This window comes from Tubulanus polymorphus, chromosome 2 (genome assembly GCF_964204645.1).
Source record: "Tubulanus polymorphus chromosome 2, tnTubPoly1.2, whole genome shotgun sequence".
NCBI classification, from domain to species: Eukaryota; Metazoa; Nemertea; class Palaeonemertea; order Tubulaniformes; family Tubulanidae; genus Tubulanus; species Tubulanus polymorphus.
The window spans coordinates 24090607-24104927 of record NC_134026.1 but is presented as its reverse complement, the minus strand read 5'-3'; the positions used below and the strand labels follow the sequence as shown (position 1 = coordinate 24104927).

General features: G+C 35.6%; 5 protein-coding genes across 6 annotated transcripts; 2 read left to right on the top strand and 3 right to left on the bottom strand.

Moving 5' to 3' along the window:
* Window positions 1-276: 276 nt before the first annotated feature.
* LOC141900612 (aspartate beta-hydroxylase domain-containing protein 2-like) lies at window positions 277-2952 on the bottom strand. Its single transcript, XM_074787596.1, has 2 exons — window positions 1983-2952; window positions 277-1667 (listed from the first exon to the last, which is right to left on the bottom strand). Exons 1-2 carry the CDS (start codon window positions 2728-2730, stop codon window positions 1402-1404), a joined length of 1014 nt encoding a protein of 337 aa, XP_074643697.1. The 5' UTR covers window positions 2731-2952; the 3' UTR covers window positions 277-1401.
* On the top strand, window positions 2904-5691 carry LOC141900611 (uncharacterized). Its single transcript, XM_074787595.1, has 9 exons — window positions 2904-3093; window positions 3412-3526; window positions 3615-3677; window positions 3871-4002; window positions 4090-4297; window positions 4389-4497; window positions 4581-4649; window positions 4943-5020; window positions 5121-5691. The coding sequence occupies exons 1-9, from the start codon at window positions 3062-3064 to the stop codon at window positions 5632-5634; spliced, it is 1320 nt and encodes a 439-aa protein (XP_074643696.1). The 5' UTR covers window positions 2904-3061; the 3' UTR covers window positions 5635-5691.
* Window positions 5692-6189: 498 nt separating this feature from the next.
* LOC141900158 (large ribosomal subunit protein uL18m-like) lies at window positions 6190-7604 on the bottom strand. Its single transcript, XM_074786927.1, has 6 exons — window positions 7440-7604; window positions 7230-7320; window positions 6926-7003; window positions 6725-6838; window positions 6499-6616; window positions 6190-6421 (listed from the first exon to the last, which is right to left on the bottom strand). The coding sequence occupies exons 1-6, from the start codon at window positions 7519-7521 to the stop codon at window positions 6218-6220; spliced, it is 687 nt and encodes a 228-aa protein (XP_074643028.1). The 5' UTR covers window positions 7522-7604; the 3' UTR covers window positions 6190-6217.
* Window positions 7605-7681: 77 nt separating this feature from the next.
* LOC141899593 (uncharacterized) lies at window positions 7682-11770 on the top strand. Of its 2 annotated transcripts, none has more exons than XM_074785980.1 (3): window positions 7682-7777; window positions 8197-8389; window positions 9752-11770. In XM_074785980.1, the coding sequence occupies exons 2-3, from the start codon at window positions 8210-8212 to the stop codon at window positions 9884-9886; spliced, it is 315 nt and encodes a 104-aa protein (XP_074642081.1). In that variant the 5' UTR covers window positions 7682-7777; window positions 8197-8209; the 3' UTR covers window positions 9887-11770. The 2 variants fall into 2 exon arrangements, with proteins under 2 accessions (XP_074642081.1, XP_074642082.1); XM_074785981.1 differs by lacking the exon at window positions 7682-7777 and adding an exon at window positions 7784-7881.
* A 360-nt stretch (window positions 11771-12130) lies between these two features.
* LOC141899864 (G patch domain-containing protein 3-like) lies at window positions 12131-14281 on the bottom strand. Its single transcript, XM_074786446.1, has 6 exons — window positions 13828-14281; window positions 13268-13713; window positions 12997-13171; window positions 12619-12869; window positions 12406-12533; window positions 12131-12318 (listed from the first exon to the last, which is right to left on the bottom strand). The coding sequence occupies exons 1-6, from the start codon at window positions 14267-14269 to the stop codon at window positions 12132-12134; spliced, it is 1629 nt and encodes a 542-aa protein (XP_074642547.1). The 5' UTR covers window positions 14270-14281; the 3' UTR covers window position 12131.
* Between the last annotated feature and the right edge of the window lie 40 nt (window positions 14282-14321).

The following is a 14321-nucleotide window of genomic DNA, read 5'->3' as shown; positions in this document are numbered from 1 at the left end:
CCTCTTTCGACCCCCAATAGAAAATCAATTTTAAGAGCTCTAGCTCCAGATGTGCTTTGGTGCAATATGCTTGATCAATCAAAAAGATTACTACCATGAAAGTGATAGTAGCAGAGCTGCCTCAACATAGACCCCTAGATCTATAGATCCCTAGATCTATAGATCCCTTTAAGATTTGAACGAAAGAACAAGCGAATATCTGATATTATTCATTATGTTAACTTCATTTACTCGGAAATTAAATACTAATTTTAATTGTGAATCATAAGTGACATATTGACCTTAATGAAAAATCCAAATCAATCACAACGCTGTAAAAATACATTTTTAAGATGAAGAAAAGTACACAATGAATATTCAATACATTAAAATGTAAATCAATTAATTAGAATACTGATTCTAAAACATTCAAATCTTTGGACAGAAGCATCTAAGGCAAGAATCATGTTTGCATAGAGGACAACACATTAGACATACATATATCTATTGTTTGAAGACAGACAGATGCTATGAGCACATAAAATCAGCTGTTTATGAGGAACAAGGGGCCGGTTTCACAGAATGACTTAAAGTTCCATTAGTCATAGTAACGCAATACTGTTGGCAATAATGATATATTAAGTCCTATGAAATCTGCGCCGGGTATTGAATTTCTAACAGTTTTAGCACCGTAGAGATCGTTTTCAATTCCAAGCCCCATTGTAAACTTGATTTCCTGTAAGTCGAAAACAATTCAATCGTTTATGCAAACTCTAACAATTTCAACAGTTATTTCTAACATGCTCAACCGAGAAAACACTGGCAAAAATTAAGTAAATCTTAACATCGCTTGTGACACAATAATTATTAAAAACAGGGAAAGTAAAAATAATAGGCTACCCCAGTAAGTATAAACAGTCCAGTAGTAGGCCAGTTTGATTTTTATCAGTAGTGACCAATATAATTTCATCCCGAATAAATGAAAAAATATTGAACAATTTTTCCATATTCAGGCTAAAAAATTATTCCTTGTTTCTTCTTAATCGGGTCATTTTAATTTGTATAATGCAATGAAATTCGTAATTCGTTCATTTCTATAGCTGCCAGGTATGTTATGGTTAGCATGATCATGATTTAACAAAAAACTTATGTACAGGGAATATAGGCGGCTGGCCGGGTCAACTTTTTAAGCTTAGTAGAATGTGAAAGAAGGTATAAATTTTGTAAATAAATTTTACAGAAAATAACCTGATAGGCTAAATCAATGGCAGTTGATGTCAATTTGCATTAAGAGGTTCCATCTTGCAACAAACAAAAAACAGTGCAAATTCCTGAGATATGAAAATTGAGTGAACTAGAAAGTGCAATACAACCAGACACCACAACATTATGTAACATTTCTCTACTACTCCTACGTAGAAATCATAATCTCTTTTTTATAGGATGTTCGTTAACTTTCTCGCCACTACCACTACCAGGGAATATATAGTCGATCACATTTCGTTCCGCGTTCTTGAGATCTGGATGCCATAAATCGATGATAAGTACAGCGCGGGGTCCGTGATCATCGGTGCCTGTGTGTTGAACTTCGTGTAAAAATGAATCATCAAAAAAAAGGCAATCTTTTGCGTTCCAGGTTTTACTGATACCACTGACCGTTAATGAGCATTGAGTCGGAGCGAGCAAAGCTGAAAATATACAATCAACTTTAGTACAATAATCATATAATATAATAGAAGCTAGTGGTACGGAAAAAAAATGTGACACAAGTTCGGTCTGGCATCACGCCAAATATAGTACAGAAATAAATTTACTATGACTGACTAGTAAATTGGCACGAGTCCAGTCAGCCCAATTTGTCTTGGTGATAACCTTGTAACGGAAAATAGAGACAGCTTGAGTATTTTATGTCCAACAGATAATGACTATCACAATTTAGGAAAAAACTAACTACCGCTACTGTCTGGCAAAGATAATTTTTGACGTTAATCATAAATTTTTACCTAAGTGAGCACGTATACGGAAATTACACGGTCCATAATGCGGAGTTATATGCGTCCCGGGAATGATCACAGAAAAGCTAACATTTCCGAATAGATTATTCTTCATAGCTGAATCCATTTGTCTCGCGATCTTCATCGTTTTCGGACAACATTTCGCATTCTCTTCAACAACTTGGCCCTGATTGATCAAGTGATAAATGTGCCACTCTCCCGTCGGAACGACATTTGTAATCCAGCCGGCAGTTTTAGCATAGGCCGTGCAAAATTCCTTATTGATTTCGTTGAAACTTTTTTTCAACACGTTCGCGTCTTTCGAAAACGAGTTACTATTCCAAAACGGAGACGTACGCAGACCGGGTAAGAAAAAAATATTCGGTTGTTGCATTGAACCTTTGAGTTTGGTTAAAATCTCTTCGTAATTATCGACTGCTGATTCGATTCTACGCGGTAACTTTTTCGGATGTTCACTTTGATAGTTGTCCAAGAGCTCGGCTGCGGCTGAAATCACGGAATTCTTTCGACTGCATCGAACACATCCTGCGGATTTGCATTTAGAGAACTTTCTATCATCGTCTTTCTCCTCATCATTATCATTGCCTCTGCTGCTGCTGGCATCATCATCAGCTGTGGTGCCCCCAAAAAGTTTTAGCTCTTTTTTCAGTTTTGACCACACTAATGCTATTGTTGTTATCACTCCCAAAGCAAAACCTAGTAAATGATAGCAATCTATGGTAAACAAGAACGCCATGTCATGCCACAAACCTGATCAGAACAGTGTAATGCGATCGTACGCGTTGTGTTGTGACTGTAATCTGTCAAAGGATTCATGTACAGGCACATGTTCTGCGAGTGCTGCCACCTACTGGCCACAATTAGTTATCATTTCAGTGATTAGAATCATAATTGCTAGTTTATTTGGATTTCTGAGACCATGCCATTACATATTGATATTTTATCATTTTTTTCACATGGATTAGAATTTGTGGGTGGGTCATGTATTCAATGACGTTTCGTCCAGCCCACTCCCGCGATTATGATTTTAAAATTCATGGAGCTTGCTCGATTGAAACACATCAAGAATGAATGCTGAAATTGGTAAAACGGGTAAGAAGTACGTATCTAAACAGTGTCTCGTGCGTGGATCTAAATGTCCACAATATTTTTTATCATTTTTGAAAACGGGCATAAAATTGGTTGGTTTGAAGTCAACTCAAACGATGTTCGACTCAGCCTATTTTGCAACATTTCTTCCTTGGTCACACGGTGGCAGCACCTGCTGGCTATGTGTTTTTGCGGTTAATAGAATTAGATTACCCACTAAGCCTGAGCCTATATACAATTTTTAAAGATTGAAATTATCAAATCGAAAGTTTTTTTGAAGTCTTTTGTCTTTTCGTGTCCTAATATCATTTAATCTTTTCCGTTTCAGATATGGATTAATTCTGAAGAAGAAACCATCATCATCAGCCACTGTTAAATCCGTGAATAACCCATTCCTACAAAATCGTCTTGCTGCTTTTCAAGATGACAGCGATGAAGAGGAGGTAAATTCCATACCAATCATCAATGATGAACAATTCTATATTTTGTATTTGATAAAGAAATTCTTCATAGAATCAATTTACAATTCAGGGTAAAAACAAAGTTGAATCGGCCATCAAAAAGGAGTCTTCAAAGAGTCTTTTCAAGAAGCAGGTAGGTATGTCCATTGTGAATTTATATTATGTTAGGCCTATTAATCTTCAATCTAATAATTCTCAATGTTCAATACTTCTCACGCATGCCACTCTCATTATCACTGTATTTGAAAATTTTGACTTATGGGACCCCTCAAAAATGTCAGTTTGTATATGATCCAGAACCTTAAGGTATGACTTCATATTTGTAGACGCAGCTACAAATTGAAAAGGCTCTGTCGGAAGACCCTAGTGTTTATGAATACGACAATGTGTATGATGACATGAAGTCGCAAAAACAGAAAAACGATCCTAAATTGAAGGAAAAAAAGGCTGAACGAAAAGTAAGTCACTGATCGCATTTTAGCTATGTTCTGTATTACGGTAAGTCAACTCAAGGTTTTCTGTATTATGTGGTTAATTCATTGTAGCCAAAATACATCACTGGGCTGCTGAAAATGGCTGAATCTCGCAAAAAAGAGGATGAGCGAAGACTAGAGAGGAAAATACAAAAGGAAAGAGATGCCGAGGGTAATGAATTTGCAGACAAGGAAGAGTTTGTGACATCTGCTTACAAGAAAAAGCTTGAAGACATGAAGGAAGCAGAAGCTAAAGAGAAAAGAGAGGCTGAAATGGAAGGTATGTAACTATAGGCCATGGTCATATAAATCAATAGTAACGGAGAGATTATTGCGGGTGTATCATACGATTTAATTGCTTATGTTTGTAGCAATGTTGGATGTAACGAAACAGAAAGATCTCAGTGGATTCTACAGAAATTTATACAAACAAACAACTGGAGATGTGAATATTAAAGAAGAACCGGATGCAACTGTTAGGTAACTATCATTCCAGTCTATGAATATACTGTAAAATTCACCAATGGAAAAGAAAGCTTATATAAAATTTGATCCTTTTTCAGTGTTAAAACAGAAGTGACTGAAGAAGATCAAGGTCCAGTTAAATCAGGCTCGGAGGAAAAGTTGAATAGGTTAGTTTCCTATGCTGTAATATGGTGAAGATGTCTTGCACATCTGCATATATCACTACAGTAAACCTCAGTTCAATCTGTCCCGGTATACTCGCTTAATTCGCATGAAATACTTTTGTCCAGTTAACTTGGAACCATGTAAACTAGTATTCCTAATTCAGAAAAATCTGGACAGTCCTCAGTCATCCGAATTGAGTGAGTTTTACTCTTATTCCGAATATAGATAGGTTTTGTTTTTCAGTAACATTATTCCCTTAGATTATAAGATTTATGATTATTCTCATTGCTTATAGGTCAAAAGTCAAAAATGAAGAGAGTACCAGAAGACGGAATTATCGCTCACATCATGACTCTGGTAGCAGTAGTGATGGGTAAGTTAAAATATCATGACATTTCAGTATCATAACCGTTCATTCCATTTCAAAATATGAAAATTTCTTTCAAACATATCTGGATATTTTCACTACATAGGGAAAGAGTTTCGTCCACAAGAAAAAAACTCGGCCATGATCGTGAAAGCCATCGCAGACATGATTCTAGTCGAAGGCATTCACCCGATCGTCGCAGTAGAAAGAGTAGAGACAGGGATTCTGGATCGATGAAAAAGAGAAGCAGAGAAAGACATCTCGATAAACCGAGTCACGGTAGACATCATCGAGATAATGACAGTAATAGGACAAACATAAATCAGGAACATCAACGAAACAAGGATAATAGTGATGAACTAGAGCCGGATACCATAGAACCAATCCTTAAATCAGCTGAAACTGATATAAATCCCGATAGAGATGATAGCGATAGTGCCGATGAAACAGAAAATGTGGTCGAAATTAAACCACAGCCAGAACCTGTGAAGGAAAAGACTCATGCGGAAAAATATGCGCGGCGTAATAATGATAGCACAATTAGTGATGCTAAAGCACGATATCTTGCGAGAAAAGCAGCAACTTCGCATGTATCTGTTACTGCACCAGATTCTGATTAATGTAGTCAAGTGTTATTTCTATTTCATTAATTATATGTCATTGGTTCGTGAATGAAACCGAAAAAGATATCTACTTTTAACTTATTGATTTTGTACGTAGAGTTCATTTGTTTCAAAGGAAAAATTTTATACGGTCAACCTCCACGTACTTGGGAACTGAATGTCACCTGAAGGGAACCAGTCTTTTTATGTGACTTAGAAAGAAGCGCCCTTTAGAGAGATTTTAAAGGTTATTTGAAGTAAGACTATTGGGACATTACAATTTGTGCGAACTCCATGATTCATGACTTTAAAAAGGTGACTGTACATAGATTTACTGAGTGAATATTCCCACAATGTTCGGTCTTGATTGTATTTACAAAATGATCCAGAAGAATTCAAAGTCAACTTGCTGTGGACAAGCGATATGCTTGGCAACGTGGAAAAAGACAACAGAATTTCAACCGAATGATACAGAAGTGATTGTTCCATTAAGAACTTCCTTGATTAAGAATGAAAAGATGCCAATACAAAAAAAATACCAATACAACAATTCTAATAAATGAACATATTTTTTATTAAAAATCCCTTTTCTACAGATGTTCTATATCATATTTTTGTCAGAAATCTTCAAGTATTTACTTTTGCCGGGTCTTCTAGTGCCCGGATTTGGCTTTCTGAATTCTTTAATTTTTGGTTGCTTAGGTAAGTTTTCGTAATCCATCCCAATCTTCTCTTCTGCTGGTTGATATTCTATTTCTTCTAGACTAACTCCTCCATCTATGACAGCTTGGTAGAATTTTGAAACCTAGAGAGCATGAGTATAAGTTGCATAAATGATACAAATCCTTCGATTCAATCCTTAAATGGAACACTGGGGCATACCTTTTCTCCAGCAAGTGGAGTTTCTTCTTCATCAAAAAGCATTTCAGAAATTCCAGCCTTCAGACATCTATGAGCAAGTACTCGTCCTATATTCAAAGAAGCTGCAACATCCGTTGAACTGAAATGAATATACTGCATCAACCAACTGAATAATGGCAAAAAAACATACATCATCATGTATTTTTGATTATGGACATATATGCAAGTACTTTGATATGATTCTTACCTATATAGATGTTTTCGAATGGCCCACTCAGTTGTTGATGCTGAAACAACAACTTTTCCTGATGTGTGCACAACAGATGCAGTGGTATTGCGGTTTGAAGCATTGAAGATTAATCTGAAAAGTTTTTAGATTATATTATTCATTGATGATGGAATTATGATAGAATACTGTACCACTTTTTGTCTGAACACTTTAACTTACTTATGATAAAAGTCCCTCCGAGGAAATTGAAATTGCCAGCCTTCTCTTTTCCGTGCAACTCCCAAAATTTCCATATTTCTAAAAGTAAATATGGAAAAATTGAATGAAATCAGACACAGATCCTTTGATAAACGCTGTGGGCATCCTGAAGGACCCTTCTGCAAGTAAGTAGATCTATTGATCTATTCTGAGGAATATATTTCAACTAATGTTTATACTTCGCTCGATAAAACCTGCCCTTGATTTGTGATAATGGAGATATGACAATTCTGGTATGGAATAAAGAATTAGAAACATTCTCTACCTAGGATTTCTATTTATGAAATCTGGACTTATAGTTTCATTTTCTTTATTCAGGTTTGCAGGTTCAAACTGTGACTTAACATCAACGTTTCCTGAAATTGAAAAAAAAACATTTTAACAGAATTAAAGTTAAAGTAAATTCAATTCTAGAATTTACTCTTTTAAGGCACAAGCTAGGACAAGGTTTAATCGGTTAGGTTAGGCAACTCACCGACAAATCTTTTACTTGAGGATTGCAGAAGAATTAAAGGAAAATTTCTTCGACTAAAATTGGTTATTAATCTCTCCATCATAAATGCAGCTTAAGTATGCACAACCATTTATTTTCAATCAATGCATGGTTCAATGAACCAAGATAATGACTATATCCCATCGACTAGCGGCTGACGCTACCTGGTGGCAAAAAATCTTTTTATAGCAAATAGCGATAAATAAAGCGCCATCTAACGGTAACGAATGACTCACGAGGACGGACATTAAATCTCAACCTGGAACCAGGAAGTGAAATCTCCATTGAATTACCTTTGTAGTATTTGTCACAAAACTATCGTAAGTATCGAACTCAGATTGTTTATACACAAATGTTGAATGTTTGAGTAGTCAGTTTATCAAACAAAGTAAAAGTTAGCATCTGAAGATCTGAACTAATCCAGGTAAAAGGCCAAAATATTGCAACTCAATCAATTCAATTGTAACAAAGTCAAATTACAACTATCTTTATTCAAATCAAGTCTGGAAATTGGCGATGAGTCAGTGCTTAATCTCTTAACTCTTACTGTGTTAGGGATTAACGCAAAAGCTCATTCTTTAGTGATTTCTTACATTCTTGGTTGTCAAAGTGTTTCACTTGTCATCCTATTTTGTATGTAAATACTCGTGAGTAGTCTTACCTGTCAGACTGGGTGTGGTTTTTTTGTCTTTGTGCGTTTTAGTTGCACCAATCTAATTTTGCCATGTTCATTTTTCAGGAGACCTGAAATCATGTCTGAAGCAAATGAACGACCAGTTTCATTCAACGTATCATTGGATGATAGTGGAGTTGGAAAAACATCAGGTCAAATGCCGGAAAAATTGAAAAAGCGTCTAAGTGATCATATGCCTAGACCGGTTACTCCAGATGTCTTGGATGAAAAGCAAAAGGCAGCCGAAGAACGGAGGAAGGTCAGTTTACTTTTATAACCTGGTATTTGAGATTCATTAAGGTAGTAGAAATTGATTAATGCTGTTGTATTTTATTAGCCCACTTGGGACTTTAGTCCCAGCGGGCTATTGCGTTCACTTTTCGTCCGTCGTCCGTCCGTCCGTCCGTAGACGGAATCCAGTTATTTTGGGAAGTTTTGAAGACGCATGTCTTGATATTTGGTTTATACATGTATCTACCCTAGACACATCTTCAGCCCAAAAACTGGCCCTATCAGAATCAAGATGGCCGACTGGCAGCCATTGTTGTTCGCCAAAATCAGCACTTTTTACACATTTTCGAAGTTTACGAGGGAAATTTTGAAGACGATATGATCAATTACCTTGATCTTTCGAATATATTTGAATCTACCAAGGGCCCATCAGCATAAGAAAAATTGGGTCCATCTGACTCAAGATGGCCGTCCTATGACCTTTTTAGTGCCCAAAAATGTCAATTTTGGCCAGAATTCTAGGTCCTGTAGCTTCCTACTGGTTTGCCATTTCTCATTGCAATTTGTGATGGGTATTCTTTGTAAAGGGATGTTTTATACCTGAGATAGGTATTTTTGATCCGCCAATTATAACGCAATTGGCGGCCATCTTGGTGTCATTAGTACTCATTCATAGGTGGGAAAAGGTTTTCGACATTATATTGTTACCTAAGCATATTTTGTTACAACAATGAATTAGAAAGTTGTAACGTATAACGTGTTCTATGATTGGGGTGAGTTTCAAGTTCATGGTTTTTTGTATATGGCCACCAGGGGGTGTTGAATAATACAATATCTTAGTATTTCTATATTTTATTTGTACCAATACATATTTTGTTACCGCAATCAATTGCAAAGTTGTAGCTCATGACATCATCTATGATTGTGGTGAGTTTTAAGGAAATTAGTTATTCTATATGGTCACCAGGGGGCGTTGAATAGTAGAATAACATTTTATTTCCTTATTATATTGGTACCTAGGCATATTTTGTTACCATGATCAATTGAAAAGTTGTAGTTCATGACATGTTCTATGAATATGGTGAGTTACAAGGTTATTGGGTTTTGAATATGGTCACCAGGGGGCGTTGGATAGTAGATTAACTTAGTATTTCCATATTAAATTAGTAACGAGGCATTTTTTGTTATCACAATCAATTACAAAATCGTAGCTGCTGACATGTTTAATGATTGTATTGAGTTTCAAGGTTATTGGTTTTTGTATATGGTCACCAGAGGGCGTTGAATATTGAAATTGTTAGATTGTTGAGCATTTGAAACCACTACACAAGTGGGCATGGTGTCCCTGGACCCCTAGTTTTTCATTTGTTTCTACTAAACATTTTTGTAGGCCCAAGAAAAAGCAAGGATTGAAAGGATCCAAGAAAGAGAAAAGGAATGCAAAAAAATGTGTGAAAAAGTCACTCCAATCATCGAGAAAGATGTCAATTTGACAGCTCCTTCAAGTAAAATAGGCAAAGATTGAATACGAGTCATCAACACATCTCCCTGGCATAAACTGTGTACAGTAACTGGAGAAAAATCAGAAATAATTTGGCTTATGAATAATCCACTTATAAAGAAAGGCTTCAAGGTCTATAATTTTATCCTTGGTTTATGGACTAAAGTGAAAACAAGAGATTATAACAGAGTAGATAATTTGGAAACTTTTTGTTTCTTATTCCCAGTTGGTAAAAACCTATTCTTACAACATTGAAAGACTTGAATACCCAGTATGTGATTGCTTTGATTGTGATTGCCTAAATGGCAAGTTCAGTGAGATTTTTTTCACTTGTACAAGTTGTGGCTTAAAGCACTTTCCTGTTGTTTTACTATTAGTCAATTCATAGAAATTGAAACAGATGCAGAGTTTTGATTACGGTTTATATGATTTTGGCCATTTGATTCTAACATTTTCTACCTCAAGTGCTGTGGAGAGGTACAATGTGTTGCTCAGAACCCTCTGTCTCTACTGTATGTAACCCACTTTTAATTTTATAACTCTATTTTTTCAAAGAAACCTATGATAAATTGTCGTCAATGATATAAAGGAACTTTTGGATTTCCCGTGTACGACTGTACTACTACTGATGATAAGATTTCTTAAATATATGCACATATTTTTTTTCTTGATAAGCTTTAAGTGAATAGTGTAGTGTACTGGTAGGTGTTAGGTACGTGCATGTAAGGGTTTATACCATGTCTGCATATAAAAACTATAATCTGGCTTAACGCTTTACATTTTATATACATTTTTTTGTACTGGTGGATCTCATGTAAAGTGTAGCAAAGTTTTTTCTTAATTCAACAGCTAGTTTAACCTCTGGTTAACTCATTTTTAGATACATCTCAAGCATTGTGATATTGAATATTTATTTTATAAGCTGATTTAAAGCTGTCTCTTTTCTATCTTAAGTGCTATGAATTGTGATATTTTTTTCATAACATTTAGGTTTTTATGTTTTTTTACATGCATTTATTATTCATCAAACATTGAATTGTTTGTTCATGAATATTTGTTTCCATGACACTGAATTACTGGGGGCCAGTTGCACAGTCGTGACTTAAGTCCAAAAGTGGTCTTAAATCTTAAAACTGGTCTTAAGTTGTTAGATAGGCTAAAGAACTAAGTTGGTCTTAGACTGGTCTTAAGTCTAAGCCATCACTATGCAACCAGCCCCAGAGGCTTACAATAGATGTATCCCTGTGTTGAAAGATTTGTTTGACTGAAGATCACAATTCGAAGAAAAAGCTAATTTTACCTGAAATCCATGATTCATTCAGTCCGGAAACAGTTCGATAGTTTTTTCCAGTACATGTTTTTGTTTGACTTAAAGGTTTTAAACGCTCAGCTACACAGAGGCATTAAAAAGCTGACTTCATTGGAACCAGCTTTTTTTGAGAATGTATTTTGAAAAGTGCACATCTTCACGATTGAATATTAGTACTGGGGAAGTGCGGTTACACAAAATGTTGTAATCTCAGGTTTTCGGTTACAAAAACGTTGTGGTGTGGGAGTTATACTTCCCTTTGTAAGTGACTCCGTTGGGTCCTACTCATGAGTAGGCCTATGCAGAGCCGCATTTTTAAAAAGGGGTTTTTTGTCAATTTTGTCTGTGTAGATAGAAGATAAAGGATTTTCCTCTTGTGTAGATGAGCCTTTAGATTCAACAATATATTGAGTTATAACTAGCTAGTGTTGAGATATTTCACTTACTGCAAATAATGTTTAGTTTTCTCTTCACAAGAATAAATCATATTTCAACATTTATTCTTTAATGTAATATGTCGCTTGGTTGCTTATTTAAGTTGATTTCACAAGCTTTCGTGTTGCAAATATACAAACTGCTGTGTACGATTTTCACTGTGTGTGGATGTGACAAAATAAATTTCACTGTAAAAGTAATTAAGCGTATTTCATTGTTTTTGTCTTTGATTGGCAACTAGTCACCATCCACTCCGTCTGATGCCAGCGAATACTAGTAGGTTTGTCCACTTTCAACATCGTAAATAACCTATTATCGGGGGTTGACTACTATCTTCCTGGAGTGAATTATTTAGTATGTCATAACATGTTGCCATCAATTTCATAGCATTCATCAATCTGTTGGAGAATTTCTGATCATACAAGGAATATTCAAATGATCCTACGATGAAAGGACTTGGCTCCTACAAATGCTCAAAAAATAGTGAAAATAACAAATATACCTAATCAAAATAAAAATCTATTGTCAAGATGAATTTACAAAGTCAATGCGAGATGTGCGGTATTTAAGTCCATAATGATTGTTTCTACGCGATACAGTTTCAGGTGGATCTGTATCTTCATGCTTATCATAAACTGTTGACACAATAAATTGTCGATCTGTTCTTGGCTTTTTCATACTTTTGAAATCAGTCAGTTTTTCGCCGTAGTAACTGAAAATACATAGGAAGATAGTTTAGATAATAAATCAACAATTTATTTTTTTTACAATTCGATTTGTCTTCATGTCTTATACTTACCCGAAACCATGTCTACATTTAGGATTCTGTCCATCATTTTCCAGAGCCTCGGCCATTCCAGGAAAACTAGAGCCCAAGCCTTGACCATCTTTCCAGCCTTGTTTTTCCATCAGTTTACGACCAAAACCCTAAAATTTAGATACAGCTAGAAAAGAATATAGGCCCATATGCATGCTACTTAAGCTTTTTTTAAATTAATCAACGCAAACTTACTTTAGTGAACTTTTCAAAACTACCAATCCTTTTTGTTGATATTTCATCCTCATCATTGCTGTCACATGAATATTTTTGCTTTATCCTTTTCCATGGTCTGAAAGTATTATCATCTTTGTCGAAAATTCCCTGATGACGGTTCTGCTCTCGTCTCATCATCATTATATCTCGGGCATCCTTATCGCCAGCATTTTTTTCATAGTAAACACTCATATCGATGTCCCAGTCATCTGCAGTTTGTTCATCAAAATCTAGAAATTGAATGAAAACATACGAAATTAAATTACCTCATGGTAAATGCGTTGGGAAGTAATAAGATGCCTCCAAAAAAAACTTAATTTCATTGATAACATAAACTAGTACTGCAATTCATTATACCTCCTTCTTTTTCTTGCCAATATTGGGCATCGGTATAAAACACTAAACCAGATCCTCCTTTCTCCCACTTCAGTTCAATTTCTTCCTCGAACAATCGTTCCTTATTTCTTTCTTGGTTATCAGGATCATCGTATAAGGCTTCATGACGCTCCCATTCTTCACATGTATCATCATCCTATCAGTAAGTAGATTCAGTTCTCATGACATTAGTTTGTATTGAATATTTATCTCAAGGGAGATAAAACATTTTCTAATTTTCATTTATGCTTACGTTATCTGGATCACTGTCCTCTCCAGTGGCGCAGCTACTTGAAATATTTTCTTCTGCTTTCCTATTCTCATCCTCAGTTACCATAGGAGTACACGTATCGGTAGATATGATCTCTGTTCCTTCACCACTCAACACTACATCATCTGGAAGAGTACCGGCAACTACTGTGCCTCCATAATCAAATGGTACCTTTCCATAACGCTTATTTAACCGCAATCTAGGGAACTTTAATCCTAAACTTTTTATAATTTTCGAGGGTAATTTGCACTGTTTTATCAGGTCCATGAACACCATTGTAGGTGTGCCAACATTTCCATTTTTCATAAGCGGAGGTGGGTGTAATTCCCTCATGGTCTTAAGATCTGATTTGGTGAATTCTTCACGATCTGTTGGAATCTGTTTTTCTTCGATGCGAGTTTTGTAATCTTTAGTTTTAGAATCTGAAACTAAATTTGTGAATTGACATTAGTGTGGAAGTAAGAATGTAAACAAATACCATCATGCCTAATAGAAATTCCCGATGATGAACTAGGTTCTACAATTATCTTGGAGACTCTCACCGATATCCTTGACTTTAATCTTTGATATCTGACAAAGGCTGGCAATTGAATCACCATTTATATCCAACCAATGTTTTCTGTTATACATTTTCAGCAATCGTTTTAGATTTTCTGGGGACATTCGTACAATACAACAATACGTTTTCATTAAACTATCAGATCCACTGGTTTTTTTACGTTGCCTCGCACTGTCATCATTGTACATTTGGTAGTTATTACATGCACCAGTATTAGCAGCGTCAACAGAAGAGGAACTGGTTGTTGTTGAAGAAGGAATGTTTTCCGAAGAGTACGTCGAAGTCTTCTCAGGTCGGTGTTTAAAGTGAAAACAGTCAAATCCACCAGATTCTATGAACTGGGAGAAATAATTTCGCAGGTCGCTGGTGTGATAAGTCTTTGGAATATTTCTAACAACAGCATAAACAAACTCATTCATTTCCATTTCGACAGTAGGGAATCCGGAAACGAAAAGGGAATTCCGACAATGACGTAAT

Excerpts from the sequence above, each read along its gene's own strand:
- LOC141899593 (XM_074785980.1), top strand. The coding sequence starts at position 8,210 with ATGTCTGAAGCAAATGAACGACCAGTTTCATTCAACGTATCATTGGAT. Across the intron at positions 8,390-9,751 it reads CAGCCGAAGAACGGAGGAAG|GCCCAAGAAAAAGCAAGGAT; the intron begins GTCAGTTTACTT and ends ACATTTTTGTAG.
- LOC141899864 (XM_074786446.1), bottom strand. The coding sequence starts at position 14,269 with ATGGAAATGAATGAGTTTGTTTATGCTGTTGTTAGAAATATTCCAAAG. Across the intron at positions 13,714-13,827 it reads GATTAAAGTCAAGGATATCG|TTTCAGATTCTAAAACTAAA; the intron begins GTGAGAGTCTCC and ends TCACAAATTTAG. Across the intron at positions 12,319-12,405 it reads AAATGTAGACATGGTTTCGG|TTACTACGGCGAAAAACTGA; the intron begins GTAAGTATAAGA and ends ATGTATTTTCAG.
- LOC141900611 (XM_074787595.1), top strand. The coding sequence starts at position 3,062 with ATGAATGCTGAAATTGGTAAAACGGGTAAGAA. Across the intron at positions 3,678-3,870 it reads AGAGTCTTTTCAAGAAGCAG|ACGCAGCTACAAATTGAAAA; the intron begins GTAGGTATGTCC and ends TCATATTTGTAG. Across the intron at positions 4,650-4,942 it reads TCGGAGGAAAAGTTGAATAG|GTCAAAAGTCAAAAATGAAG; the intron begins GTTAGTTTCCTA and ends CATTGCTTATAG.
- LOC141900158 (XM_074786927.1), bottom strand. The coding sequence starts at position 7,521 with ATGATGGAGAGATTAATAACCAATTTTAGTCGAAGAAATTTTCCTTTA. Across the intron at positions 7,321-7,439 it reads CTCAAGTAAAAGATTTGTCG|GAAACGTTGATGTTAAGTCA; the intron begins GTGAGTTGCCTA and ends TTTCAATTTCAG. Across the intron at positions 6,839-6,925 it reads CGGAGGGACTTTTATCATAA|ATTAATCTTCAATGCTTCAA; the intron begins GTAAGTTAAAGT and ends AAAACTTTTCAG.
- LOC141900612 (XM_074787596.1), bottom strand. The coding sequence starts at position 2,730 with ATGGCGTTCTTGTTTACCATAGATTGCTATCATTTACTAGGTTTTGCT. Across the intron at positions 1,668-1,982 it reads CCGTATACGTGCTCACTTAG|CTTTGCTCGCTCCGACTCAA; the intron begins GTAAAAATTTAT and ends GTATATTTTCAG.